Below are 26,722 nucleotides of genomic sequence, written 5' to 3' on the forward strand. Positions count from 1 at the left end.
GGGCCGCTTACATGTGTCTTTATATACATGGCCCCAAGATGTCATTCATGTCAGGAGAACATCTGTGGCTGCTGCAAGAAGTAGAATTCTGGCCTAATGTGTTTGAGGTATAGCATGGATTTGAGAGTCGGGGGCTTCATGAAAGACCTTGTGTGGAGGTGGCAGGAAGAAGTGACGTGGGTTTGAAACCAGTGACCTCCATTGTGTTCAGGAAGAGTTGAACAGCTTCCCGAAGCAGTCCAGTGTGTGCCCGATGCAGATAGAGGACAATCGGAGCCTAAAGCTCGGCCATCTAATGGCCAACAGAGTGCAGAGCTGTGCCTCATTGACGAGTAATTAGATCCTTTCTTTTACTCCTGCTCTGTCCAATCATTTCACAGTGCTGCCTTTGTGTTATGTCCTGCAGCAGCAACTGGGTTTAATAGAGACATCAACAAAAGAGGATGTAGCCAAGAAGAAAGTGAGGAAGGGGGGGGGACGACTATGCAAAGGAAGAGGGTAAACAGGGGATGAGAAAGTGTGCATGGAAAAAAACAACACGGCATTCTTGCGGTGAGCGAGGCACAACATTTGCATCCTCCCCGACAGCTGTGCGCTGTCATCAGAAATTTGCTGGGATTGTAACGCACTCGTGCGTGTGTGCGCGTATTTGTCCGCTGATGTGTGAGCGCGTTGATAACGCTCAGAGCCACGGAGGCAGTCAACTCTGATAAAGAACTGTTGAGTAGCGATGGACGGCGGACACAAGACTTGCCCAGCCTTGACTCGGGGCTGAAGAATTGATCGTTTATCGCTTTCGTTTGAAACAACACAATTAACAAATCAGTTTCTGAACGAGCGTCGACTGTGGCTGTAGTTTCTCATTGTTTCCGGGTGATGTCGTTTGATTGGCTGCTTTGTCAGTCAATAGAAAATTGATAACATTGATAGATGATATATTGTTTCATGGCTTTTGCAACGTTATTACGCTTGTATGTGCAGTGATATGTGTACGTGTGGGGGGTCTGTCTGACAGTTGATGAAGATAGAGGCGGAAAGGAGACCTCGGAGATGATGAGAGACAAGGCAGTGACCCCTGGGATGTCCTGCTGGGACATGAGAGGAGCAGGGTCAGGTGGGGCACGTCTTTGGGGTACAGTGGGGGGTTGAAAAGCTGGTGCGTGCATGGATGAGGAGAGGGAGGAGGGGTGGGGGGGGTTACACCAAACACGATGAAGCCCCAACTCATGAGAACCAGATGACGTTCTGGGGCTACGAGAGGAAGACAAGGAGAAGAAAGGGTCTCGTAAAGCTGTCAGGGCTCACCTGCATCTCTCTATCAGGGTTTAGTGTGCACCAGATGCATCGCCCCCAGTGCTCATGAAAGTTTCCGTCATGAGCCAGCATGTGTAACGCTTCATATGCTTAATCTGATAATCTGACCGATGATGTCAGCTCCTTGCTGACGAGAATAGAAAACAAAAAGAAAAGAAGATACACTTTGTCTCATTTTCAAACACGTGTTGTTTTCCTGGGAGACAGAGTGTCATATAAGTCACAGCGTTCCTGCAAACCTTTCATGTCTGCCGGTTGCATTGACACAAATTGAAATGAAATGTTTTCTACCCACTCACATTAATGTATATCTGTTTCACTTTGTATTTTTCCACAGTGGAGCACGACAAGGAGTTCCTACCGGTGCGTCGGCATCACAAAGAGTTCAGATTCGACCTTTCGCGGATCCCGGAGGGAGAAGCGGTCACCGCTGCAGAGTTTCGTATATATAAAGACTTCATTCACGAAAGTTACGACAACGAGACGTTCCGCGTCAGCGTCTACCAGGTGCTGGAGGAACACTCTGATAGGTGAGCAATAACGTTTTAGCCTTTTGGACGAGCTGAAAAGATTAGTCAGTCGACCGAGTCGTTAATCGTTAGTTAGTAGCTAGTAGTTATGAGATTGGTACAGACATTATAGTAAGAAATACACAGCATTCACAACATCACAACCCTGGAAGCAAAGTAAACTCTATTATTAATTTACTACACGTGTGCTTTCTCTATCCTGCCATGTCAAAAATAATATTTAAGCAAAAGCTACACTACATAGATAGAAATATTCGGCCGCCTGACCATTACACCGTGGTTTACATACATATAAAGATACTTTAATATGGAGCAGCTAGAACAGCTTCCACTCTGGACTTTCCTCAAGAATTTGAAGTGTTTCTATGGGAATTTGTGTCCATTCATTCTGTGGAGCATTTATGAGATCAGACACTGATGTTGGACGAGAAGGTCTGGCTCACAGTCTCTGTTCCAGTTCATCCCAAAGGTACTCAGTTAGGGTTGAGGTCAGGGATTTGTGCGGGCCAGTCAAGTTCTTCCAAACCCATCAAACCATGTCTTTACATTACATTACATGTCATTTAGCAGACGCTTTTATCCAAAGCGACTTACAATGGAATTGAGTACAATCAGCGAGGGGTGGAATCGAACTTGCTATGTGCGAAAAATGATGTTTTTTGCACATAGGGTACCGGTCTTAACCACTGAGCCACTCCACCCCTCTTTATAGCCCCTGCTTTGTGCACTGGGACACAGTCATGTTGGAATAGAAAAGGGCTGCTGTCCAAAATGTCTTCGTATGCTGAACCCTCAAGATTGTCCTTCACTGGACATAAGAGGCCTGGACCAAAGGCTGATTGAAACACCTGAATTAACAGGTGTGGTCAAATTTTTGTCCATATAGTGTACGTCTAGATATCTAATCAATTACAAATCTACGCAGTTATCAATATCGTCTTCTCCATGCTGCTAATCCGGGCCATCCTGAAGATATAACTGTGAAATGGACCCACACTCTCTGGGACCCCTCGTCAAGGTTTCTGTTGTCCAGAGGGAACAACACAGTCATTTATTCCTTTGCCAGAGATGGGCCTGTGTACGTGAAGGAACCAGAGCTTGGTGACACACAATCTGCCCGGGCCACAAAACAGGTCGGGATTCACCAAAGAACCTCCGATGGCGAGGGAGCAGAAAAACCCAGAGTTCACCGTTGAACAATAGTGGTGACTTCGATATGCTCTGATTCACTCACTACTTTTCACACACTTTTTTTTCCCCCCTTTTTCACAGCTGTGTTTTTGTCTCTCACTTTCTCTCTTGCTCTTTGGCTGTCTGGCTCTCCCTCAAAATTCCAGCCAGTGATGGACTGTGTATAGTGTATGAAAGGACTGGTCGTTTATAAAGCCATTATTGTCAATTAAGAAAATGAAGTGTTCCCTTGGGCCTCACCATCTGGAGCCCTCTCTCTCTCTCTCTCTCCCCCCAAACACACCTCCCTCCCATCGCGCTCTCCCTTTGATTCACTCCGTCTCACTCTGCCGATTCCCTCGCTCTCTTCCCGCCCACTTCGCTTGGCGCTCCGGTCACTTAGCTTTACACTCCATCACATGGTTTCAACCTGTCTTTTGTAATCGAGCGTATGATCCTCACTGACTACTGACTTCAAATTTTTTGTCCTCTCCAGAGAGTCAGATCTGTTCCTCCTGGACTCGCGGGTGATCTGGGCAGCAGAGGAGGGCTGGTTGGTGTTTGATGTGACAGCCACCAGCAACCACTGGGTCCTGAACCCTGGCAGGAACCTGGGGCTACAGCTGGCCCTGGAGACCACAAATGGTGAGTGTCACTCAGATCAGTCTACTCCTCGGCGTGTAAAAACGTACAGATGGCCATGTTAATGGTAGACAGACATACAGACAGCTGTAGATTTTGAAAATAGACCAAAGAAAAAGAAGAAAAACAGGTTGGAGGTTTGCTCACCTAGTAGAGAAAGTGCAGGCTGTGGTCTTGCAGGGGGTGCTGTGCCAATCTCAGCTGACAACAACCATCCACTCTCACACTCACGGTGTCCAATATGGCCCTAAATGGGAACATCATTTACAAAATTGACATCATGTTCTATTGAAGAAGATCTGAATTTAGCAATCGAGACCATGAACTCATCAGGAAAATGTTTTTAAATCAGTTATAAAACAATAGTTTCTCATACATTTCCATTCTTTTTGCAACCTGCGAAGTCGCCGCTGGTGCGTCACAGCTTTTCCCATCCGACTTCCTTGGCTTTTAGTTTCCCAACTGGAAGACGGCGTCCATTTTTATGTATACGAGTATGTACATATGGTGTCCTACAGTGGTCCAACAGTGTCTCTCACCCGTTTGTGCGTCCTCTGCTCTGCCCATACGAGGAGAAAAAAGAACAGGAATGTAAATGTTAGCATTTTACTAAGTAGTGATTCACTGAAAAGAGGCAAAAGACACATGTTTGTGCCAGATTCCCCTGGTGATAGAATCATATAAAATACTGTTTGTGCTTAGAATATGAAACAAAAAACTTTACTTTATCTCTCACTCCATCTTAATCTAATTTCACTATACCAGTGTCTGGAGTATATTATGTGAGGAAAAATATTTTTTTTTTGTTTATTTAATGCACTATTATTTCCAGGTGGTATTATTTTCTTTATTCACTGACATAAAGACGCTTCAGTTGTGAGATAAAGACACAGGTATTTCAATATTCAATGTTCAACGTTGTGAACATTAAACATTAATGTTGTGCCTTCAACTCACATGCACCTTCCTGCTTGGGGGGTAAAAGTTGAAAATGAAACAGCCAGCAGCCTGGCTGCTGTCCAGCAACAGGAAAGAACCGTAAAAATCCCAATTTGAACAAATGACCTTGAGTTAAACATCTGCCAGTATTAATACACAGGCTGGCCGCGTTGCTTAGTAACTTCGTCGAAAGAAAACAAAGTGCCTGTCAAGTTTGAAGCCACTCAATCCCCAGAGCTCTCTCCACATCTAATGTTTTTTTATGACTCTCCTCCTTCACCTGCTTTCATTTCCTCATCCACATCATTTTGTCATTTAAAATTTGGCTATTCTGCCATCTGTCATTTCCACCACTGGGCTTAATTACCGAGAGAAAGTTTGTTTTGGTTGCACAACAAGTTAAGTTGATCAATAAATCATGCGCCCCGGTGGCCAAAACAAATTTAATGAAAGCAAGACTTACGGGGTATCAATATAAATGTGGATAATATCGCTTTTTCTCTCAGAATTACAACAACATAATACAGTACACCAACATTCAGCCACTGTTTTTTTAGCAGCTTCACCAAACTTAAAACTCCCAGGTACTCCCCACTTTCATGCAAGAATATGTGTGTGTTATGATACAACGTGCATAAGCTTCCACTGTGTGACTTTCCCCTAAAAAACACCAGAGAATCACATGAGAGGATAAGTCCAACCCCTGCTCCTGTAATCATCCATCATTCTGTCAAACCCTCAGCATCATTAGCAGCCATGCAGAAAACACGGCGACTCATTGCACCGATAACATCTCAGCGGGAGTTTGTCATCGTCACAAGGTGCAGATGTGAGTCACTGGAAAAACTTTATCAACAAACAGCGCAGGGAACAAGAGCGTGTTTGAGAGTGTATCTTGTCACAGGATGACAGGATGTTACATGTTGCTTTCACGTTGTGGGAGGAGTGAACTCGGGGAAGGTCGTGTGCACCAAAGGGTGAGCGTGTACAGACAGGCACATGGGACGTTTCGTCGCCAGCAGCGACCAGGAGCCTTGTTCTACCACCAAAACGGTCCTCAGAGAGACATTCCTCTGTGAGAGTAAGAGAGAGAAAAAGACAAACGCACAAACACACCCACACATGTCTCTCAAACGGGAGAGACTTTGATGTTCAGTGTGCGTTTGCTTTTTGGCATCTCTGAGGAGGAGAAAGGGATGAGAAAAAGGGAAAGGAATTCACAGAGGGAAATCTAATTTGTAAAACTGAATGTGGCTTTAAAGGCCTGGCATTTTAAGAGAGGAAGGACCACACACATGCAAAGTGAATGTCTCCACAGTCATCAATACATCTTAAATATCTTTCGTTCATTATCTTGCATTGCTCTCTGTGTCGCCCCCTACAGGAGAGAGTATAAACCCCCGTGTGGCGGGGCTGATCGGTCGCAGTGGGCCCCAGAATAAACAGCCTTTCATGGTGGCCTTCTTCAAAGCAACCGAGGTGCACCTGCGAAGCATCCGCTCCACGTCCACTGGGAACAAACAGCGTAACCCCAACCGCTCCAAAGGGGCAAAGAGCCAAGAGGCACTCAGAGTGGCCAGTGTCGCAGGTAAACACTCAAAGTGTGTGCATATATAATGCATTCGCCAAACTACGGCTTTCATTGGCTTTGTGACGGATTCATGGAAATGGGTCACACACGACAGACACCAGTTGGTTCATGTGCAAAAAAAAATATGAATAAAAATCCCCAGTTAAAGCTGAAGTGCAGTGATTGTCATGAAGAGGGGAGTACTATCAGCACAGGGGTGGGCGGAGACAAGGATAAGCATGTATCCCGTCACACTGCTGAAGCGTCGGGTTTTTGAAGAGTAGAATTCACTTCTTTGTGTGTTTTACAGCGTAATGTTGCTGTTGCCTCTGTCTGTCTTGACATAAAACAAATCACTTCCTGTATGCAGCTCGGGAAGCATAGTCCAGAGGACTCAGTACCCCTTCATTTAGTTTGGTCCGCTTTCACACTGCTCTGGGAGCGGACCAAACCACCTGGACGACATCACAGAGAGCCACAGAGTTCAAGCGTAAGCTCTCACACCTGCCCAAACGAAGCGGACTATCCCAGGAAACCATCCAACAGATCTGGTGCGGAAGCGCCCGATTATGAATTGTGTCTCACAAAGTTTTAAGGCTAAAAAAAAAAAAAAGGAATGGAAGGTGTGGGGAAGCCAAAGATGGTGTTGGCACGTACCCCATCCCTTCAAACTGTAACGTTACTGAAGTGTAATCCACACAAGAAACAAGAGCAAAATAAAGAGCAACATTCACTGGGAAACTAGCACTTTTAAGTATTAAGAATAAGAATCTTCTTTAAAAACAATCGCTAACTTAAAACTTAAAATTATGTATCATTAAGTTGACTTTATTCACCATTATTAGGGCCAAAGGTGAACTTTCATTCCTAAGTTCAAGCACCCTGAAATATGTCACAGTGTACATTTATTGCTGTACATGGGCCAACGCGTACAGCGTGTACTCTCGTATGAGTTCACGTGCATACAGCGCGTCCAAAACCAACACAAGTATAGTTGCTATTGTTGCTATTGGAAGTGATGGGAGTCTTGCACGGCAGAACGTGCGTGTGTGTGAGTCCGGGGCCTTCGTTCTGGAGGTGCTCTGTTTATATGAAGCACTGAAATTTTACACTGTAATGCCTCAGCTTCAAATATCCCTCCACTGTCTTTGTTTATTTACACGAGCATTACGGCACGGTTGGGGCCAAGTTCCCTGCGTGGAGGTGAGGCAGCGCAGGCTTTTATGGCGGAGCACATCTGTGATGTGATGTGCTGTGGGGCAAGCGGGGCCACAACACATGGGCCAAATGGGCCCGCTTGGAACGTTGGATACCAGTGGTCTTTAACTGGATGATGAGAACCAGCCACTCTTGATCACTTCCAATGAGAACCACACTCGGAAAACTAATGTACCACAGAGTCCCAGAGGTCACCAGAAGAAGAGGAAGAGGGAGACGGAGAGATAATATTAGATAGAAAACAGACTATTCTTCTTGAACACATGGATGGTGTAATAAGCCGTAATGAGTGTGGAGAAAGCAGAGAGGATAAATAAAAGGCTTGAGTTATGAAAAAAATGTGGCCAGCCTACTCTTTGTGCACATCTGTTTCAGCCAGTGGGAACTCAAAGCCCAGCAGAGTGACTTCTAAGCAGGGTGGCCCATTCATTTGAAGCAATTACCAAACTGCTGCTGTATCTGGAGGTGATTTCCCTCAGTCATTGTCTAAATGTTAATGTTGTATGTGGGGACACTGGCTGTGTTTGGATCTGTTCTTTGTCTCTGCTTAATTTGGGCCCGACTGTGGTATATATTTAATCTTTGCAGCTGAATGAAATCATTGCACAGGACTGTACTGAATCTCTCTCCGTCTCCCTCTTTTCCCCCCCTCCCCTCCCTCCCCCTGTCTGTCCTTTTCCTCAGAAAACAGCAGCACTGAACAGAAACAGGCGTGCAAGAAGCACGAGCTCTACGTCAGTTTCAGAGACTTGGGGTGGCAGGTAGGAAAAGTGTTCCTCCCGCGGGTAGAACCAGGACGGTCCATGTTATCATGATGAATGACCCAGCCCATATATACTTAATTAAAGCCCTGTTTCCACCAAGTGATACTGATAGGTTTCTGTTGTGACTGATCCGTACTATGTCAGTTTTTGGCACAGCTCTGCTGTAGTACCATGCATAAGTAAACACACTTGCGTCAGTCTTCTCTCAAGCAAAGCTCGTCATCTGTCCTGCTGGATGTCTCTTTGGTTTACCGTGTCATGTTTTTCTTTTTGACAAGTTCTGCACTGGTATGACGTCACACGACTTACCCAGCTGTGAAATAGCGACGTAATGTACTGTACGTATCAGGCCCAAACACAATCCAGATCGGGTTGTACCATTCCAAAATGCACTGAAACAAACTCGGTGGAAACAAGGCTTTACTTTGCGGTGTTCTTTCTTCTCTGTCTTTTCTAAAAATGTCTCTGTCTCCCTCTTCATTATCAGGACTGGATCATTGCTCCAGAGGGATACGCGGCGTACTATTGTGAGGGAGAGTGCGCCTTTCCACTGAACTCCTACATGAACGCCACAAACCACGCCATTGTGCAAACCCTCGTGAGTAACCGGGAAACAAAAGCCCAGCAGTCATGTTACGAGTCTAATCATCTCATCAACTGTCAGAGTAGATGCTGCAGCTCGAGGTGGGGAGGAAGGGAAAAAGTGGATTCTTTAGATGCGTCGGGTTCTCAATAGCAGGTCTTGTTCACGCAACACAATGCAGAAAAGGTATTGGCCGCACACACATAAACCCACTAAATGGAACAGCGCTTTGTCCTCGTCCTCTGTGACTCACGTGTCCCACTTCCAAGCGTCTTTGTCTCACGTGTGCAGCAGTCGGTGTCTCGCGAGGTCCCATATTAAACTGCAACTCAAAGGCAGAGCGTGATTACAAACCAGCACCAGCTGTGACGGTCGACTTGCAGCTGCTTTCGTGAGCCATCTTCATAACCACCCCACTTCCTGCTGCAGCTGACGGCCCACCACACCCACCACCGCGGTCAATTATCACAAATTTAAATCCACACGGAAATGGATTTTCTTTTCTTTGTCGTTTGGAATTCAGTTTCCCGTAAAAACAAGGCATCGTTTCAGGAAATGTCAGGAAACTCCCTAAACTGATTTTAAACGCTGCAGTACACATGCCAGGCCTGTATGTGGCACTGTGACGCTGCTACTGAAATACACCACAAATAAAAGTTATCATAAACAAACAGATCAAACGATCGCGAAACAAAAAAAGAGGACGATGATGATGATGACAGCGTTTTGTTGACACGCACGTGTGGTGTTTTGAGATTTTTACTCTGTGTTCAAACGTTTTAGGTCATTTCTGTGTGAATAAAACACAGATTCAATGAAAAAAAAAATAAAAATGTTGGCGGATTCACATACACATGTTTTCGCGTCGACACCCCTGAATTCTGTATTAAATACTGCTGCTGTTACAGGGACACTGTTGTTTCTTAGTTTTTCTCCGAATTCTGTTGCCACGGTGAAACAGAATCCAAATGCACTTTTCAAACCAGACAAGACTTTAATAAAAACAAATAATAATAAAAAAAAGCAAAGAAGAACAATCAAACGCAGAGGGAGGTTAATAAGATAAAAGAACAAAAGAAACTAAATACACACAAGGAACAGGGAGCAAAACCTAAGTGAGCAGATGAACACAAAACTAAACTAAAATAAATACGAGAAACAGAACGAAGTCGTCAGTGACTTACCTTGAATTCACCACAGTCTGAAGGCCGAGGACGAAACTGCAAAAAAAAAGATGAAAAAATGCTCAAGACACATATGAGAAATAAAAAACCAGAGCAAACCAGAACCAAAGCAAAGCCAAAGTTCATAAAAAAAACAACCACATAACGTGCAACAAACCACAACAAAGGTCCAAATCAAACAAATCACAAATCTCATCATTTACAGTCGGAAACGATAGATAATAAATAACACTTTCATCAGTGATCCATGACCCTGTGCGACACTCACTCAGTTCTGGTTCCGTGTTGTTCTCATTTCATTGAGGTCAGGAGGGGGTCAAAGTCCAACTGTGGGGGGGAGGAAACGACATTTAACGACATTTGTGATCACATCATTTTAAAGTGTTTACTTTGATACAGAACGATACATAGTTGACAGTAAAACAAACATATTTAAGATGCAAAATGAAACTATAAAGATCAAAAGTTTTGAGAGGGTTTGAGACCTGTGGTGTACAGTCTTTCCAAAGACTCTCAGGGGGCCCCAGACAAAGACATTAATTGGGGCCCTTGTTTTTGATAAGCGGCAGAGGAGACTACTTCTACTTCTACGGCTACTTCTTCTGTTGTCGAAATGTTGGCCCCCTTTACACCTGTCACTCTGCCAGGTGTAAAGGGGGCCACTATGTGCCTGGAGGTCCCGAAACCTTTTTGTCGTGTCTGTGCGCCCCTGTGCGTCAGTATCTGTGGAGCATTAACTACATTATCTGCGGCTGTTAGTCGGACTTTTTCTAATGTCACGTAAGCGTACTAACTGTTTCATTCAAGGTGCACGTGATGAATTTCAACATCTGATTTCACCTCTCTCTCTCTTTGTCCCAGGTTCATTTCATTAGTCCGGAGACGGTCCCTAAACCATGTTGCGCTCCCACGCAGCTCCACGCCATCTCCGTGCTCTACTTTGACGACAGCTCCAACGTCATCCTCAAGAAATATCGCAACATGGTGGTCAGAGCCTGTGGCTGCCACTAGCGTCTTCGCACACACACACGCACACACACACACACATGCTCGTGAGATTTTGTTTTCCAGTTTGTCCTGAGGCACAAACACTGGGTTAAGTCTTCACTTTGTGAGCGAGTGAACGCTGAACTCACCTCTGTAACTCAACTCGATATTCTCTTTGTCTTTGCCAAACAGGAATTTCAGTCACTTAGATTCTCCGACACACACACACACACACACAAACAAACACGCACACACTCACGCGTTTGTGCTTCCTACTGTGTATACAAGACATGTAAAGCAGTGATTGTACTGTATATTCCTTCACCGCCAACAGTCTTTTTGTTATTTTCCTCTGTTATTGTAGTTCATTCTTTTTACTGTAGATTTGTTATTATATATTTTTATGACTGAGAGATTGAAGTTCTGAATTTCTTATATGTACATTAATGTGTAAATATTTTTTCTTCTTTTTTTTTCAAAATTAAGCAATACGTGTATTTATTTCCTGAAATGTCACTTGGGTTTGTTTTTGTTTTTTTTCCCCCCTCCTGCCTGTAATGTTAATGTAATGCTGCCTGTTTTCTTTCACGTGACAGCACACACACACACACACACACACACTCGAAAAAGGAAATGAAAACAATGGTGACAGAAAACTACTTGGACGTGTCGTAAATGCACCTCGAAACTGCTGCGCGCTGACAGTACGAGGTGACGACCGTGGACCTGTGGGAACATCTGGATGTTTCATCACAAGCTGTTACACAAACCTGACGCTCATTTCTTCATATATATATCTATATATATAGATATATATATATCTCTATACATATATATATATATCTCTATATATATATACATATATATATATATATATATATATATATATATATATATATATATATATATATATATATATATATATATATACATATAACAACAACATCAGCATCAACTCGACAATCAGCTGAACTGTGTAGAGAGCGACGAGGGCGATCTTGTACAAAGCCTTTTTCTCAGCGCAGAACAGTTTTCAGGTTTATGCTCCTCTGCTGTAATACGATCTGTCATATTTAAAAAAAACAACAGATAAGTCTATTTATTTGAGAAGCTGGCTAAGCTGTTGCTACATTGTGCTCCGATGTCTCGAAAACACGTATGTTTGACTGCTGGACTGGTACAACAACAATAAACTGGGAGAAAAAGGACTAAATGCACGTGGAGGTGTGTTGTTGTTGACTGTTGCTACATCTGTTAACCCTTAGAACACAGAGCATTTCAGCTGCTTTCTTCCATTACTATGTTTAAACATACAGTCTATACAGAGGCTATAAGAATGTGCATTATAGAGTGTCTTATATCCTTTTTTTCAGCACAACCTAGACAATCTGATGAAAGAAAAATAATCCTTTTCACCAACTATATAAAAACACCTGAGCAAAAAGTACTGGAAATGATTCAAATCCGATTGAATATGCACAATTTGAGAATAAGTCGCAGTTCAAAGTTCACTTTGCTCGTTTTTATGAACAAAAGGAAAAGAAAAACGATCTATTTTGTGACTTCTGCACAGTTATTGCTACTTCATATCACGACTAAAAATGCGATATAAAAATGAATCATAACTTTGACTGTAAACTTTAGTTATTTGTCAGACGTACATGTTTGATTCACTCGAATGTGTGTTCATGTGGTTTATTGAAGTTAATTCCGCAGCTCATAGAAACATTTAGGATCAAAAACACGATAACACGCAAAGTGCAAACTTGTGAGAGGTATTAAAATGCAGCTACACAGACATTCATGCACTCATTCACCTATAATCCCACATTCATGTCCATGTATACAATGATTAACAAATATTATTTATTGGACCAGCTGTCATAAAAAAATGGGAAAACATAAATATTTTCAAAAAATGTGTTCAAAGCTAACATTTGTATTGTTATTTATTTGGCAAATAATAAACTGAATTCACCTTTTTATTCTCTGTGGCGTCAGAAATGAATCAAGCATAACATTCAACCACTAAAGCTAATGTTTCTGTTTAGGAATGCAAGTAAATAACTACAATTTGACATTTAAATTAAGAAATAATAATGTGCTTTACTATGGATAATAATAATGATCATATTTTAGCATAAAAAATATCATTTCGGTTAAAAAGCTTCTACATCCTGGTGTATTAACCATGATTTTAATGTTTATTACTGTGCTATGTTGCTGCCGATGTTAGGTAAAATAACCGTCATGTGCCATTTGTGATAACTGGGAAAATACTTTACAGCTTTATATTACTTTTTTATTTTATGAGATTTACTCAGAAAGCTGTTTATTGTACAGTGATTTTTTTCTTTTTAGGCTCAAGTTTGTGGCACTGAACGCCTCGTTATGACAAACACAACCAAAGCTGAACACACACCTGTCTGATTCAGTGTTTAGGGTCAAACCCGTGGCTCGTGTTTCATTTGTCAGAGCGTGTGTGTTGCAGTGAGTCACACGACGCTCACACAGTTTTCCGGTTAGATGCAGACAGAGCAGTGAGGGGAATAATGGAAATAATTACTCAATAAAGAACAATATGCTGAGGCTTTTTTTCCCCCTTTAATGCATTAAATAAAAAGCTTTGCCACTGATTATCACGACGGGGGCGCATGTTTACTCTGTGACTCACTTATTTTGCACAGGCAACGGTGATAACGGGGGTATTAAAGGGAACAGGATGAAGAGGGTGAACATGCACAGGGTCTCACATTAGTTTCTTTATTATTATCATTACCATTATCGTTATTATTATTATTAGTTTTATTATTTAATCCCATTTAACTGCTCTTGTTGTGGTTATTCAAATAAAAGTTAACTGGGCGGGAATATGAAAGTAGGAAAGATCTACACTGCCCCCTGCTGGGGAAAAGTACTCACAGACACACACTCTTTTTATTATGTTGTGATATCATATTGTGCTGCTTCTCTCCTTTGATGTTTGACTGTTTCTGTATATTTGGTCTGATTATTATTTGAACTGAGCTGTAAATGATGAGCTATTTTGTCCAGATCTCACCACTGACTCCTGTCACCAGATTCTTAAAAAAGGTTTCAAATATACTAGGATAACTTGTAACTATTTTGTTGTCGTGTTTGTTTGTTTTTTTCAGTTTCAGTGGCTTCGATAAGAATCTAAAGAAAGTGTAGCATGCTCATAAAGTTCAGGAAAGTGGAGGAGGAAATAAAAACCCATATACTTTCATTTTCACATGAACGGTTTGGGTATGAGTATGTGTGTGTGGGTGTGTGTGTGTGTACTTGGAGACCAAAACCTGGTCCCAATGAGGAAGAACCGCTTTTCAGAGAAACTGGTTAAAATTAGGATTAAGATGTGGCTTTTGGTTTGAGACAAAGCTTTGTACAGACTTGTGTTCACATGAACGGATTTCAGTGTAGTGTCCTCACAAGAACAGCTTATCAAACGTGTGTGTGGGTGATAAGTGTGATAAGTGTGATAAGTGTGTTTTATAGAGCGTGTACAGCTGCTTTCCTCAAGATGAAATCCTTAAAACGTGCAAATGCAGATTATTTCTGTGGTCTTTAGTCCTTTTGTCTGATGTCCTGGTTTATGCATATGATACTTGCAAAATTGTAATTGAAATAATTTACGAATGTTTTTCAAAAAATTTATTTATTTATTTATTTATTTTTTTGTCAATTATCCTTACGGCACCATAAAGGGCTAATGCAAACAGTAAATTGTAGTACTGCCGGGATTTGTGGCTCCTATAGCTTGTGGCTAAAGGGTTATTTTTGCTTTAATTGAGGGCGGTTGTATTTTAAAAACTGTAGCCCACTCAGGTTATCAGAAATGAGATAAGCAGCTGCTTTTCCAATAACATGTGGAAAATACCCAAAAAATATGAACATTTTAACATGTTAAAGACATCTAAATATATATGTATACTATATATACATATATATATATATATAGAGAGAGAGAGAGAGAGAGATATTTAGATATCTACATAGTGTTTGTCTTGAGTTATTCAGTTTTATTTACCAAAAAACAAAACAAACCTTAAGCTATTAAACTGATTTACTTGTTTTACTGGGTTATTTTTCAGTGCAAGTTCAGAAACACCCCACTTATTGCTTCACTGTGAATATAAAAGTACAAATCAGTACTAAACCACACTAGCGTACTGGATCAGACTACACACGTATATGTTTACAATAAAGGGGCACCATATCCCAATCTTGCCCAGGGCAGCAAAATGCACAGGACCGGCCCTGTTAGTATCAATAACTCCCGAAATACAACGGTTGCGTTGCGTCTCTCATCTGGCGTCGCCGCTGATACGCATCTATTTTGTGGGTCGGGAAATAAAACATCCGGGTTAACGCCACATCGTATGTCACCTAACTACATCACAGGAAGAATCCCTGCAGGCCCATGCAGCGTGCGCCTGTGTCTTCGGTGGGTAGGAACACTGCTCTGTTTGCAGTGTTTTTCTGTTCCCCCACAAGTCCCGCGAGAAAACCTAGTCTTGTGACTCCAGCTGTGAGGAAGCAGCAAGACGTGTAAATTGGCGGAGCTGCAGTGCATCGTAGGCGACTAGTGTATTTTAGGGGTAAGAGAAGAGTCAAGCAGTGACTCCAAAGTGCCCCCACCCCATCAAAATCTGCTTAGGGCCCCATAAAAGCTTGGGCCGGCACTGGACAGGACACCTGCTGTAGTGCTTTAACCCACAGACTGATTTCTGTGAACATGTGATTTTAAGAACACAAAGAGCTTTTGGTCTGTTCAAGTTTAACACGGTGACCTGCTCTTTTATCAGAGTAACCATATAAGTAACCATGTATCACGGAAACATGGAAATGATTCATGTTTCATTACATGTCAGCGCGCGCAGAGAAACCGAAAGTTCAGAGTGAGTCAATGTTTTCACTTTCGCTTCTCGTGCGCACCAGGGTCTGCCTTTATACCAAGAACCAGGTCTCTTAGTAACGCTTATTTAACCTAACTTCGTCGTATTCCATTGTTATTTCTATATATAATCTATACATATTATAATCTCCTGCTTTAAATAGTAGAAGGTTATTATTTTTCCTTTGCCGGGTGCGAGCGTGTCTGATCCTCTGTGTGTGTGCGTGCGTCTGTGTATGTGCACGTGTGTCTCTGTTAAAAACGGGTGTTCGTTCGTGTCCAACGAAGCATGTGTAGAAGATGGTCGAAGGAGCCAAGCTGCACCTGAAAGAGTGGCTGATCCGTCAGATCGAGAGCGCCACGTTTGACGGTCTGTGCTGGGAGGATGACGCCAAGACCATGTTCAGGATCCCGTGGAAACACGCAGCCAAGAAGGACTACAACCAGATGGAGGACGCGGCTCTGTTCAAGGTCAGCAAACGGCACCAATGTGGACGTTTGAATCCACGTCGTGTTTGTTTACAGTGCTCATAACATGTGTTTAATAGAAACCAAATGTAAGTAAATCAGTCTACAGTAACAGCTCAATAATGACTACTTTGTCTCAAGGGCCAAAGGAAATGAGCTCAATCAAAAACAAAGACAAATAATAATAATTATTATAATAATGATGATTATCATTATTTTTACCTCTTCCAAAACCACGAAAATATGGTGTTAATTTCAAAAAAATCAAAAAAATAAAAATATATATGGGTTTTTTCTAATTTCGTAAACATTTGTCACTTTACTGTGACAGACGTGTGTTTTTACATTTATTTTCAGGTTTCATCATCAAGGAAATGTAAATATGAACAGTTCTTAAGTTTGTGTGTTTTTTTTCTTTAAACATTAATTTCACTTTTATTATGTAAAAGCAACAAGTTGAAAAGATCTGAAGATTGGCAACTTTCATCTTCTTACAAAAAGTAGCTTAAATTCCCTCACAGATAAGAGAGTCAACCAGAAAGTCTAAATCCTGGTAAGTTAAGTGTATTTTCCTTATTAACTTATTTCTTTATACTATGTCAACTAATGCTTGTGCACGTATAGGGAAAAAAACCCCTGACCAGTACTGAAACGGATTAATTTCATCAGTATCACTTCAACATATTAAAGGCAAATGAAAGTATTAAAGATAAAGAATGTCCTATTTCTTTTAAATCATATCATTTAACATCACTTCATTAAACAAACCAAAGGGGGAAATTATAAGTGTTACAGCAGTGGAAAAAAATGCAGTACTCTGCAAATTATATATACAGTTTACATTCAGTTTGTTACTTTCAAAATACTATTGTTAATGGTCATTAATTTAATTTCATTAATTAAGTTGATTCAAAAGTAGTAACAGATCAACCAGTCTTGTACCTACAAGAGTACATGAGTAAAAAAATGACTTTAGTAGAAGTTGAAGTCACTTTTTATAATCTTTACTTAAAGTATATGACATTTACTGCACTTAAGTATCAAAAGTCATATAAGTCTGTATACATACAGACCATAATACAACTCTTCTTCTGATTTTATTTGGTGATAATGAGTGACAAAGATAGTTAGAGGAAATGTAGTGGAGTAAAAGTAAAAGTTGGTTTTGCTACCTCCATATATGCAGTGGTTTATTCATTAAGATAGATAAGTATGATCATGTCTATGTTCAGGCCTGGGCGGAGTATAAGGGTAAATACAAGGAGGGGAGGGACAAGCCCGACCCCACCATGTGGAAGACTCGCCTCCGCTGTGCGCTCAACAAGAGCACGGATTTCCAGGAGGTTCCTGACCGCAACCAGCTGGACATCAGTGAGCCGTATAAAGTCTACCGCATCCTGCCCGACAACGGCTCAGCCAGGCCAGTAGGTAAAACCAAAGCTTTTAAATTCTTCTTCTTATTATTGTTATTTTTATCGTCTATATATCTGTATTTTATGCAAACTCTCGTCTCTCTCCGTCAGAGTCTCCGCTCGTTAAAGATCGTGTGATTAACCAGGTGAAAAGGTCCCCAAAGAGACAAGTTTGTGAGAACAAACAGGTTAGCGGGACAACTTAAAGCGATGAAACTATCATTTGATTTAAAACATAAACTGAAGCACTCAACTGAACTTGTATTGTTTCCCTATTGTTGTCTGTTTTATTTGTAGCCTCGATTTAATAATGAATCATTTCAAGTGAATGAAGAAGAAAAACCATGGACTGGTAAGTTTTACACACAGTAATTCATACTGTACTGTTATCTCTTATGTCTGCCTCCATTTAACACATGTGGGCCCCATGAGGTGTTACCCACTGTATGTGTGATATGGAAACATGTTGTTGTTATAAGTCATTATCCATGAATAGTCTTTTTTTTACTATTTAACACAGCGCTCAGTCTATTTTATTTAGGGGATCACAGTTAAAGATGCTGTTGTTTTAGTTACAATTGCTCCCACTGAAGCGTTCACACTGAAATAAACAGGTTTATCTGCTAATTCTAGTGTGAAGGAAACTTTAGTGACATCAACCGGTGAGACTCGACTCATCCCTCCCTTTCCCAAGTTTGTCAAGGGACTATTTTAATGGCCTTTGCAAACCAGGAGGTTCATTCTTTCATTTCTTTATTTGTCTGCAAAAAAAACATGCTCTGGCTACTTTGTCCACTTATGCTATCGTGGTAAAGTGTAAAGTAAAGGCTCGTCTCGCTCTGACTGTTTTTGTCTTGGGCCACAAACTCACATTATTAGCACCATAAATACAGCAGAGTGTCTGTAAAGTAAGAACGACACGCCTTTATCAATAAACCCGCGTTGTCACAGTCTCACCCCGGTGTGCGAGTGTGACTCTTCTGTGATCATTCCTATGAATTTTCACACGCTGATGTCACACGTTTGTCGGCGTCTCAGCACCGTATTCCTAAACGGTTGAATAACTGCCAGATATCGAAAGTGAAAGTTATCTTGAGAAAGGGGCAGAAGCGCTCAGTCGTTGAGCATTTTTATGACAGTTCTACAGGCGATCACTGAGGCTGCGTTTGTACACAGAGGCTGTAAGAATGTGCAATATAGAGTGTCTTACATGCTTTTTTATCAGCAAAGTCTATCAGCACCCAACTACAGAAACACACCTGAGCAAAAAGTTTGTAAATTTGGAAATACGTCACAGTTCAAAGTTCGCTTGACTCTGTTTTATGGAGAAAAATAAAAGAAAAAACGGTCTCAATTATCACTAAAAAAAATATGCGATACAAAATGAATCATAACTTTGACTCAACAACATATAAGAAAAGCCTGAATATGTGACCTGCACGCACACATCCCCAGGATGTCCATAAAAGGAGTTATGTGCATTATTCCCACAGCAATTTACCACCAAGGGTTAAAGACATTACATGACCATGAGACACAGAGAAGCTGACTGTGGTGACAAGTGTTGACCAAAAGACGTGATAATACAGAAACAAAAGTGCCAAAGATGTGAAAATTCTCTGCAGAAAATGCTGTAAGTGTAGGTTTTTACATACAAACGATGGAACATGTTTTGTAGGGATTTTTACTCACGTGTGTCACGGTGTTACTTACTGTCCTGCGAGTGTCTCTGTGTTCATTCTGTGTTCTTCAGCAGATCCAATGAAGGAGCACATGTACTGTGAATTAACCGGGAGAAAAAAACAGAATCAAGCTCCCGCTTCCATTACTCTCCTCCAACCTGGACTTAATGTATCAGGTGGGCATGTGTAAAAACCAACAGAACATGTTACTGACCTTTGTCTTACACTGTACGACCTGGAGAAAGAAAAACAAGCAGCATTCCGTGTGTTTGCAGACGTCCGTATGCAGGTGACGTTGTTGTACCAGGGTCAGAAGGTGATGGAAATGACCACCACGAGCCCAGACGGTTGCTTTATCCTGCAGGGACAGGTTCCTCTGGGAAACGAACGCATCTACGGACCCTGCACCGCCCAGCGGCTCCCGTTTCCGTCCCCGAACTCGGTGTCGTTGCCGCCGCGCATGACCGAAGCCATGAACTGCCTGTTGTGTCACCTCGAGCGGGGCGTGCTGCTGTGGGTGGCCCAGGACGGAGTGTTCATCAAGCGTTTCTGCCAGGGCCGGGTGTACTGGAGCGGTCCGATGGCCCAACACGCTGACCGGCCCAACAAGCTGGAGCGAGAAAAGACCTTCAAACTTCTTGATATACCTAAATTCATCAGTGGTACTGCAACGCACGCATAAACAACAGTTAGATTAGTCAGTCATTGCTCAATCCATGCCGTGAATAATCTGAATATCACAATTACTGTCTGTGCAGAGCTTCAGAACTGTCTGCAGGGGAAGGGAACAAAGCCGTCTTACAAAGTCGAGCTTTGCTTCGGAGAAGAATATCCCGACCCCAACATACCAAGGAGCAGGAAACTGATCATCGCACAGGTCAGTCGGGATTTGTTTGTGCTTTGTAACGTGTATATTACTCTATACACTGTATGATGATTCACTTTAAACTTTAAATTAAATTGTTTTTTATTTTTCCTTTTAACGACCTCTTAATCAGGGACCTGAGGCAGAAATCACATTTCTTTTTTTAAAGCGTTTCGACTCGACTCTGCCGGCCACTGATTGGTCAGAGTATGGTCACAGGAAGAGGCACGAGTGTGACATTTAACACAACAATCTATCAGTTAAAAAGACTTAACAATCCAAAAAAACTCGGGTTAATCTCCAACAATTACCAGGGAAATGTCTAAAATCTGAATATTTAACAGAGGAGTCTGGTGTATTTAAAGAAAGCACTGATGATCACAACCGGCGAGCGGTATCACATGGCAGTTTCAATGACTCCGCCCACATTGAGCCAACCTAAACTGTGCCGTGCCGAGGCGAGCTGGGACCATAGGTGGAAAAGGGTCTATACTGTTGAAAACTATTGATATCATTAAATTTCATCCATGATTTACATTAGCCGCTTTTCCAGGTAGTTTTATTACTCAGGAACGTTGTAACCCGGGAACAGAATTCCCGGTAATCTGTGTTTGGTTTGCGTTTCCACCACCGGCATCTTAAAGTTCCTGGACCTCGTCATTTTCTTTTACCCTTATATTTTTGATATGACAGACCACCAATTAGTGTTCATCAGCACCTAGCCCCGCCCCTTTAGAGTTCCTGGTAGTCTGAAAAGTCCTTAGTCGCTAGTACGTACTTCTTTTGATGGAAGTTTGGGATCGGGGGAAAGTTTTTCCCCGCGTAGTTTCGGTGGGAACGTGCCAAAGTTTTTCAAAATTCCGGGTAAATGAGAAAAGCTTCTGTCGTTAAAAAAAAAAAGGCACTCATTTAAGGGTTAATATTGTTGGCTCATGTGGTAATAATGCTTTATCAATGACTTACACTTACAACACAAATCTAAACACATTATCTATCAGAAAAATCCCTTTCACAGAACTGGTCTGTTTGCGTTCATCTCTCTGTCAGTTTAGACTAAAGCAGTAGTATTAGAAATCACCAGAAGATGTCCTCATAAGCATACTGAACGACTGCGCTACATTTGTTTTCCTGTCGGTCAGGTGGTGCCATTGTTTGCAGTGGAGCTTCTGCAGAAGTTCAACCTGGGAGAGACGGAGGAGAAGCAGTCGGCCCTCGGCTCGGACACAGCGGGTGACCAAGTGTAGGAAAAGTGTGAAAAAGCTGCCCTGCGCCAGCGAAACCATGAACAATTTGCAGATTCTGAAGCATTGTGAAGCTTCAGGCCTTTCCTGTGATCATCAGGAAGTAGAATATCATGAGTTGAGATGATGTAGAAACAGTGGATGTAAATCTTTTTGCAATACAAAAAGGGGCATTGAAAGCAATGTTCTTCATTCTCTTTATAATACTGAGCTGTAAGTAAAACTTCTTTTTGTTGTGTATCATACTTTATATAAGACATATGGAGAATAAATTGACACTTTTAATTAAATCTATAAAGCTTTTTTTCCCTTTATTTCTAGCGAACATCATATAACAGATTCACAATTGTTTTTTTAAAAAATATACATATATTTTTTGTAGCTATAACATTTAAAAAGAAAAATCAACAGGTCATTTTTTTTTTTTTTTGGAAAATAAAAAAACAAACTCAAAACTAAAGTGAAAGAGTGTGCTGAATCAAAGGAGATACCCGTATCTGAGTTTAAAATACTTTCATTGTTTTTCCCTGCCCTCGAAACATTATACAGTACATAAAAAAAACAAAACAAAAAAACGAGATGGGAACAGAAGCGTACAGTACACAGGGGTCGAGAGTATTCACAAAGCATCATGTTCCAACGTGTTATTAGCACCAATACTCCTCAGCCAGACTGCACTTGTTTTTTTTTTTGCTCTTTCCATTATTCGGTTTTTAATGGAAAAACACCATGTGTGTCAGGACGACGTGGCACAGACCCGTCTGTGTGGGTGGGATTGTCTGTTACGCAATTTTCATTAGTGTTCTCCCTTTCTCAGAAACAATGTTAAGAACATATTGGAGGGTAATGCCTTGATGAACGACCGATTTGAAATGACTCCCAGTGACGAGGATGAAAGAAGGCGAAAGAGTTGCTCATACATTCACTTTGCCTTTTTTGTTTTTTTTATTACCCGGAGCCGATAGACACGCATCGACGTCGGCTCAGAAGCGAGGAAAATAAAAGAGAGAGGAAAGAAAAATGCGTTGGGGGAGGAGAGATTGCATTAAATCTGTTTAGCATATTTACTGTATATATAACATCTGTATATATATATATATATTTATAGTCAAATATTGTTCATATATATATATATCTGCACTTCTTCCAATAGCGTTTACTTCCATGACTCTGACTGAAAGATGATACCCTGCAGAAAACACTGTCAGCAATTAAGTGTGTGGAACTATCGTTACAAAAACAGAGTGAACACGGACAAGTGCTTGATTGTCTCACTAAAAAGTCTTCAGTGCGTCTGTAAGGAGCCTCCCACAGATCCTTCCACGGATCCTTCAGTGTGAACACCCGTAAACTGCATTTTCTATATATATATATATATTTAGATTTCATTTTTTTATTCCTTCCCTGCAACCCTACCTTGAGGTCTCTCCATTGTTTGTCTTCATGGGTGCAACAGAGACAAGGAGGGTGTGTGTGTGTGTGTGTGTGTCAGTGTGCACGTGCAAGTTCCTACTGCCACTTCATTAGCTTGGAGCCATGAGGTAAATCCAGGAGACTTCCATCAGTTCCGGTTGCGGGAAGTGTGTCGGGGGCAGACCAGCGGCGCTTGCGCGGACGTGGCTGCGGCTGCGGCTGCTCTTGAGCGGCCAGAGTGCGTGGAGGTGCCGGCGCGGTGGGGGGAGGGTGGTGAAGAAGAGGGGGAGGAGGGGGTGGCGGTGGCATCTCCTCCCTGTGTGAGCCGCTGGACTCTCCCATGACCCTGGAGGAAAACTGCGTGCGGTGGGCCCGGGAGCTCGTGCGCACATGTGTCCGATGGCTTTGAGCGGGTGCGGGGGTGAGAGCCAGGCAGACGTCCCCCTCCATGAGCTGGCGGCATGGCAGGCCATACAGCTGCGTGGTTCTCTGAGGACAGCAAGAAGACCAGCCTCGGTCCTGCACAAAGAACGGATACTCCGCCAAGACCTTCAGTAACTCCTACACAAAACCACAACATTGTAAAACACTTGACCAGGAGCGTTGTCATGTTTGACACGTACTTTCACCACATTACTTGGGTGTGTGAAAATGCATGTGGATCTAATTTGAGTGTTTAGGGTATTTGGCTGCTTTACACACACTAACCATATATATGTACGTAAGAAGTGTCAGGGGTTAGGGGTAAGGATGCTGTAAGGATGAGGGCTTTAACTTAAATACTGGCTTCACTGATGAAAGCCAGTTCATTTACAATTTAAATTTTCAGATTTTGCATGTTTTAGTTTGGTGTTTAGTTCTTTTTGTGCCACCAAACACCCGATAACGGTTGTGAGTCACTCAAGCTCAGCAACCTGCAGTTATGGGTCAGAAAGGTCAAACTTCAGCATCCTTAAGAGGCCTCACTGCCCATCTCAAAAATGTCTGAACCAGAAAAAAAGAAAAACAAGGCTCTGCAGAAATATGTATATATACATATAGGTATATACATATACATTCATATATATATAAACATATATATATATGTATATACATACATATATATATGTATGTATATACATACAATACAGACAGATACAAGTGGAGAGAAAGTCAGTCAGATGATGATGTAAATAATTTTCTCCGTGGACGGAATCAAAACAAAAAGCTCCAGCCAAGGTTAGCTAATGCTCTCTCACTCTCTCTCTCCAATGCTTTTACACTCCATTATTGTCGCCTCCACTTATCATGTGGTAATTCTCCGGTGCTGCTCACAGCAGACACTTTCACTTTCAATTTCCACTGGTGGCTGCTACGCGAAAATTAATAAAATGGGTTGAATGTTTATAAAACCAAAACAGATGGTGGGACGGTTAGGTGTGTGTGTGTATGTGTGTGTAGCGCAAGTGTAAAGCCGGGTATAAGTGCAGCTCCATGTTTCCATGTTTTAGCAACTCTGGCAACCACACAATCATTTGAATTGGTAATGTAGACATAGACATACCAAAATCTACTGACACCACTGACCTGAGTGTTGCGGTCTGTGAGGTGGACCTGCAGGTGGCTGAAACCCCGTGTACTGCTGGGCGAAATTAGCAGCACGGTGCAGGTGCTGAGGTGGAACTCCGAGGATGTGTCCGCACTCCTCAGGAAGTCCTCGGTCCGCAGCTCCTCCACTCGCTTCAGCCGCCCACTGGCCAGCTCGATCAGAGAACCCTTGGTGAAGTGAGGTAGGAGCGCATTGGGGGATGGGTGAGGGTCTGGGGGCGAGGGCTGAAGATGGCAAGGAGATGACTCTCTCCCTCTGTCCCTTTCTCTGTCCCGTCGTCTCTCGCGCTCTCTGTCCCTTTCTTGGTCTTTGTCATGTTGTACGTGCTTCTCTTTGTCTTTACCTCTCTCCCTGTGTAGGACTTTTTCTCTGTCTCTTTCTTGGTCTCTTTCCCTGTCCCTTTGTAACCTGTCATGGCTGTTAGGAGGACCCAGGGGTGAGTGAGGTGAGTTCCTTAGATTGTGCTGCCTGGGGCCTGGCTCCCTGTGCAGGTTGTACATAGGTGTTCCTGAGGGGCTATAGTGGGGGTAGGTTTGAGGAGTGGGGTGGTGCGCTGAGCCCAAAGAGTAGTAGATCTGGGCCTCAGCTGGTGTGGCCCCTAGGGGGTCCATCAGTCCCCCTCTACCTGCCCTGGAGTCTGGTCCAAGGGGATGGGGACTGGTGCAGAGTAAATTCGAACTTGTCTTAACTAAACCATGTGGATGTCTGTCCTGCAGTGAGGAATGTGGGTCAGGGTCCTCCTGAGTGTGCGAGTCTGACAAAAATGTCTCTCCAGATAGGACACTGGATGTTGGATCCTCGTGATGTCTGCGTCCACCATTGGTATGGGAGCTGTGTGGACTAAAGTCCATCCTGGTTCTGCTGCTTTCATATTCTCCTGTGAGCAGAGGCCTGGAGTTTGAGACAGTCCTGCTGCCTGGCCCATCCAGGCCATTGGGCCTCTTGCCCAAGTACCTGTGTCTGGCTTCAACTAAGTTCGGGTCATGGGGGTAGAGAGAAGGGTGGCTAAACAAGTATGACGGGGAAAAGAGAGAAGAACTGTAGTCCCGACGGCCACTGTTGACGTAGGACCACATCTCTCTAGAATCGGCTGGAAAGGGAGTCTTAAACGAGGAAGCAGGCGAGGAAGAGGATGAAGGTGGCAAGGAGAGGGAACCCTCACCTCTAAGCCACCTAGAGGAGTGAGGCAGTGGAGAGGAGAGAGGATCATCTTTCCAAGCAGGAGAACCTGAGCCCCTCCTCTCACGGACCTGTCCAGGGAAAAGGGGAAGCGAGATTGAGGGAGAGTAGCTCAGGTGCCACGGTAAGGACAGAGGGAGGCATGGTGCAGGGGCAGGAAGAGATGGAGGGGTGTGGAGGAGGTGTGGGTTTGGGTTTGTCAAAGCTCGGTCCCTTTCACTGGCTTCCCTGCTTCCTTCCCCTCTGCCTGTGCTGGGCCGACTTCGGACCGGCACAGGAGGTTTGAATTCGTCCAAAGTAATTTGGTGTTCCACCGATCCTTGGCGAGACTCCCTCTTCTTGGGAGGGAGGCACTCTTTGCTGCGATCGGGGCTGGGATTCATGGGTGGGCTCCAGCGACAGCAGGGGCCCCCTGTGTGTCGGCGTAGGCTAGGTCACATGGGCCTCACGTGAGAACGAGGGGCGCAGACAGAGCGGAAGGCTGCGACACAGCATCACTGTCAGAGCACGGTGGATTCTTTTGAAGTGAAGCACCACTCACCTAGAGAGAAGATGAAAGAGGACAGAAGCAGAGATAAGGAGGGTAATAGAGCATGGTGGGAAAGACACAGATGTAAGGAAAAAGTGTGAAGAATTGAAAAGGACAGACTGCCGGGTTTGTATCCAGAGGCGTTTAAAGGGTCTTTGGAGGCCCCAAGGGTAAGCAACCTGCGGTGCCCATCAATCTAGGAAGCTAGTTACATGGGCCTTTGTTGGGATGTTTCAACTAAGGCTTTGTTGTAGAATTCTGTGTCTACACTGTGTGTAAGCGATCAAAAAAATTAACGGAATTCTCACAAAATTGCCATTGCTAGAGCCTATGGCCATTCAAGAGGAACTGCCAGGTTTTTGGAAATAAACATTGTTTTATGAGACTGATGACAGTAAAAATCAAAGTATGTTTTTTTCTTAACAGCATAATTTCCAAAGGTCCAAAGGTCTCCATTTTTGCCTGTCCTGATCAAAATTCTGCCCTGGAGTTTTCAACCTAAAACAAAGCCAGTAGCATTTTTAGCCTC

At 42.8% G+C, this 26,722-nt stretch overlaps 3 protein-coding genes and 1 long non-coding RNA gene across 7 annotated transcripts in view; 2 read left to right on the top strand and 2 right to left on the bottom strand.

Moving 5' to 3' along the window:
* Nucleotides 1-26,722, top strand: part of bmp7b (bone morphogenetic protein 7b) — a 49,689-nt gene that overhangs the window by 17,902 nt on the left and 5,065 nt on the right. The window contains exons 2-7 of one of the 2 annotated variants that reach the window (XM_044039022.1): nucleotides 1,652-1,844; nucleotides 3,511-3,659; nucleotides 5,980-6,183; nucleotides 8,068-8,144; nucleotides 8,635-8,745; nucleotides 10,776-10,960. In XM_044039022.1, coding sequence (XP_043894957.1) covers nucleotides 1,652-1,844; nucleotides 3,511-3,659; nucleotides 5,980-6,183; nucleotides 8,068-8,144; nucleotides 8,635-8,745; nucleotides 10,776-10,925 — 884 coding nt within the window. In that variant the 3' untranslated portion in view covers nucleotides 10,926-10,960. Of the gene's footprint in view, nucleotides 1-1,651; nucleotides 1,845-3,510; nucleotides 3,660-5,979; nucleotides 6,184-8,067; nucleotides 8,145-8,634; nucleotides 8,746-10,775; nucleotides 11,257-26,722 lie in introns of those variants that run through there. The other variant, XM_044039021.1, reaches the window with a different exon arrangement.
* LOC122777662 lies at nucleotides 3,873-10,807 on the bottom strand. The gene is made up of 5 exons (XR_006361353.1): nucleotides 10,755-10,807; nucleotides 10,183-10,241; nucleotides 9,915-9,950; nucleotides 4,033-4,215; nucleotides 3,873-3,903 (listed from the first exon to the last, which is right to left on the bottom strand). It is a non-coding gene; the product is annotated as an uncharacterized LOC122777662 (long non-coding RNA).
* On the top strand, nucleotides 15,648-21,774 carry irf10 (interferon regulatory factor 10). Its single transcript, XM_044039026.1, has 8 exons — nucleotides 15,648-16,287; nucleotides 17,517-17,712; nucleotides 17,808-17,884; nucleotides 17,994-18,048; nucleotides 19,450-19,554; nucleotides 19,654-20,040; nucleotides 20,137-20,255; nucleotides 21,383-21,774. Exons 1-8 carry the CDS (start codon nucleotides 16,117-16,119, stop codon nucleotides 21,485-21,487), a joined length of 1,215 nt encoding a protein of 404 aa, XP_043894961.1. The 5' UTR covers nucleotides 15,648-16,116; the 3' UTR covers nucleotides 21,488-21,774.
* Nucleotides 21,900-26,722, bottom strand: part of zmp:0000000926 (ataxin-1) — a 50,944-nt gene continuing 46,121 nt past the window's right edge. For all 3 annotated transcript variants that reach the window (XM_044039008.1, XM_044039006.1, XM_044039007.1), the window contains exons 2-3: nucleotides 24,464-26,205; nucleotides 21,900-23,458 (exon numbers count right to left, since the gene is read on the bottom strand). In XM_044039008.1, the coding sequence (XP_043894943.1) occupies nucleotides 22,994-23,458; nucleotides 24,464-26,047 (2,049 nt within the window). In that variant the 5' untranslated portion in view covers nucleotides 26,048-26,205 and the 3' untranslated portion in view covers nucleotides 21,900-22,993. The remainder of the gene's footprint in view (nucleotides 23,459-24,463; nucleotides 26,206-26,722) is intronic.

The sequence above is a fragment of the Solea senegalensis genome, linkage group LG11 (genome assembly GCF_019176455.1).
Source record: "Solea senegalensis isolate Sse05_10M linkage group LG11, IFAPA_SoseM_1, whole genome shotgun sequence".
Lineage (NCBI taxonomy): Eukaryota > Metazoa > Chordata > Actinopteri > Pleuronectiformes > Soleidae > Solea > Solea senegalensis.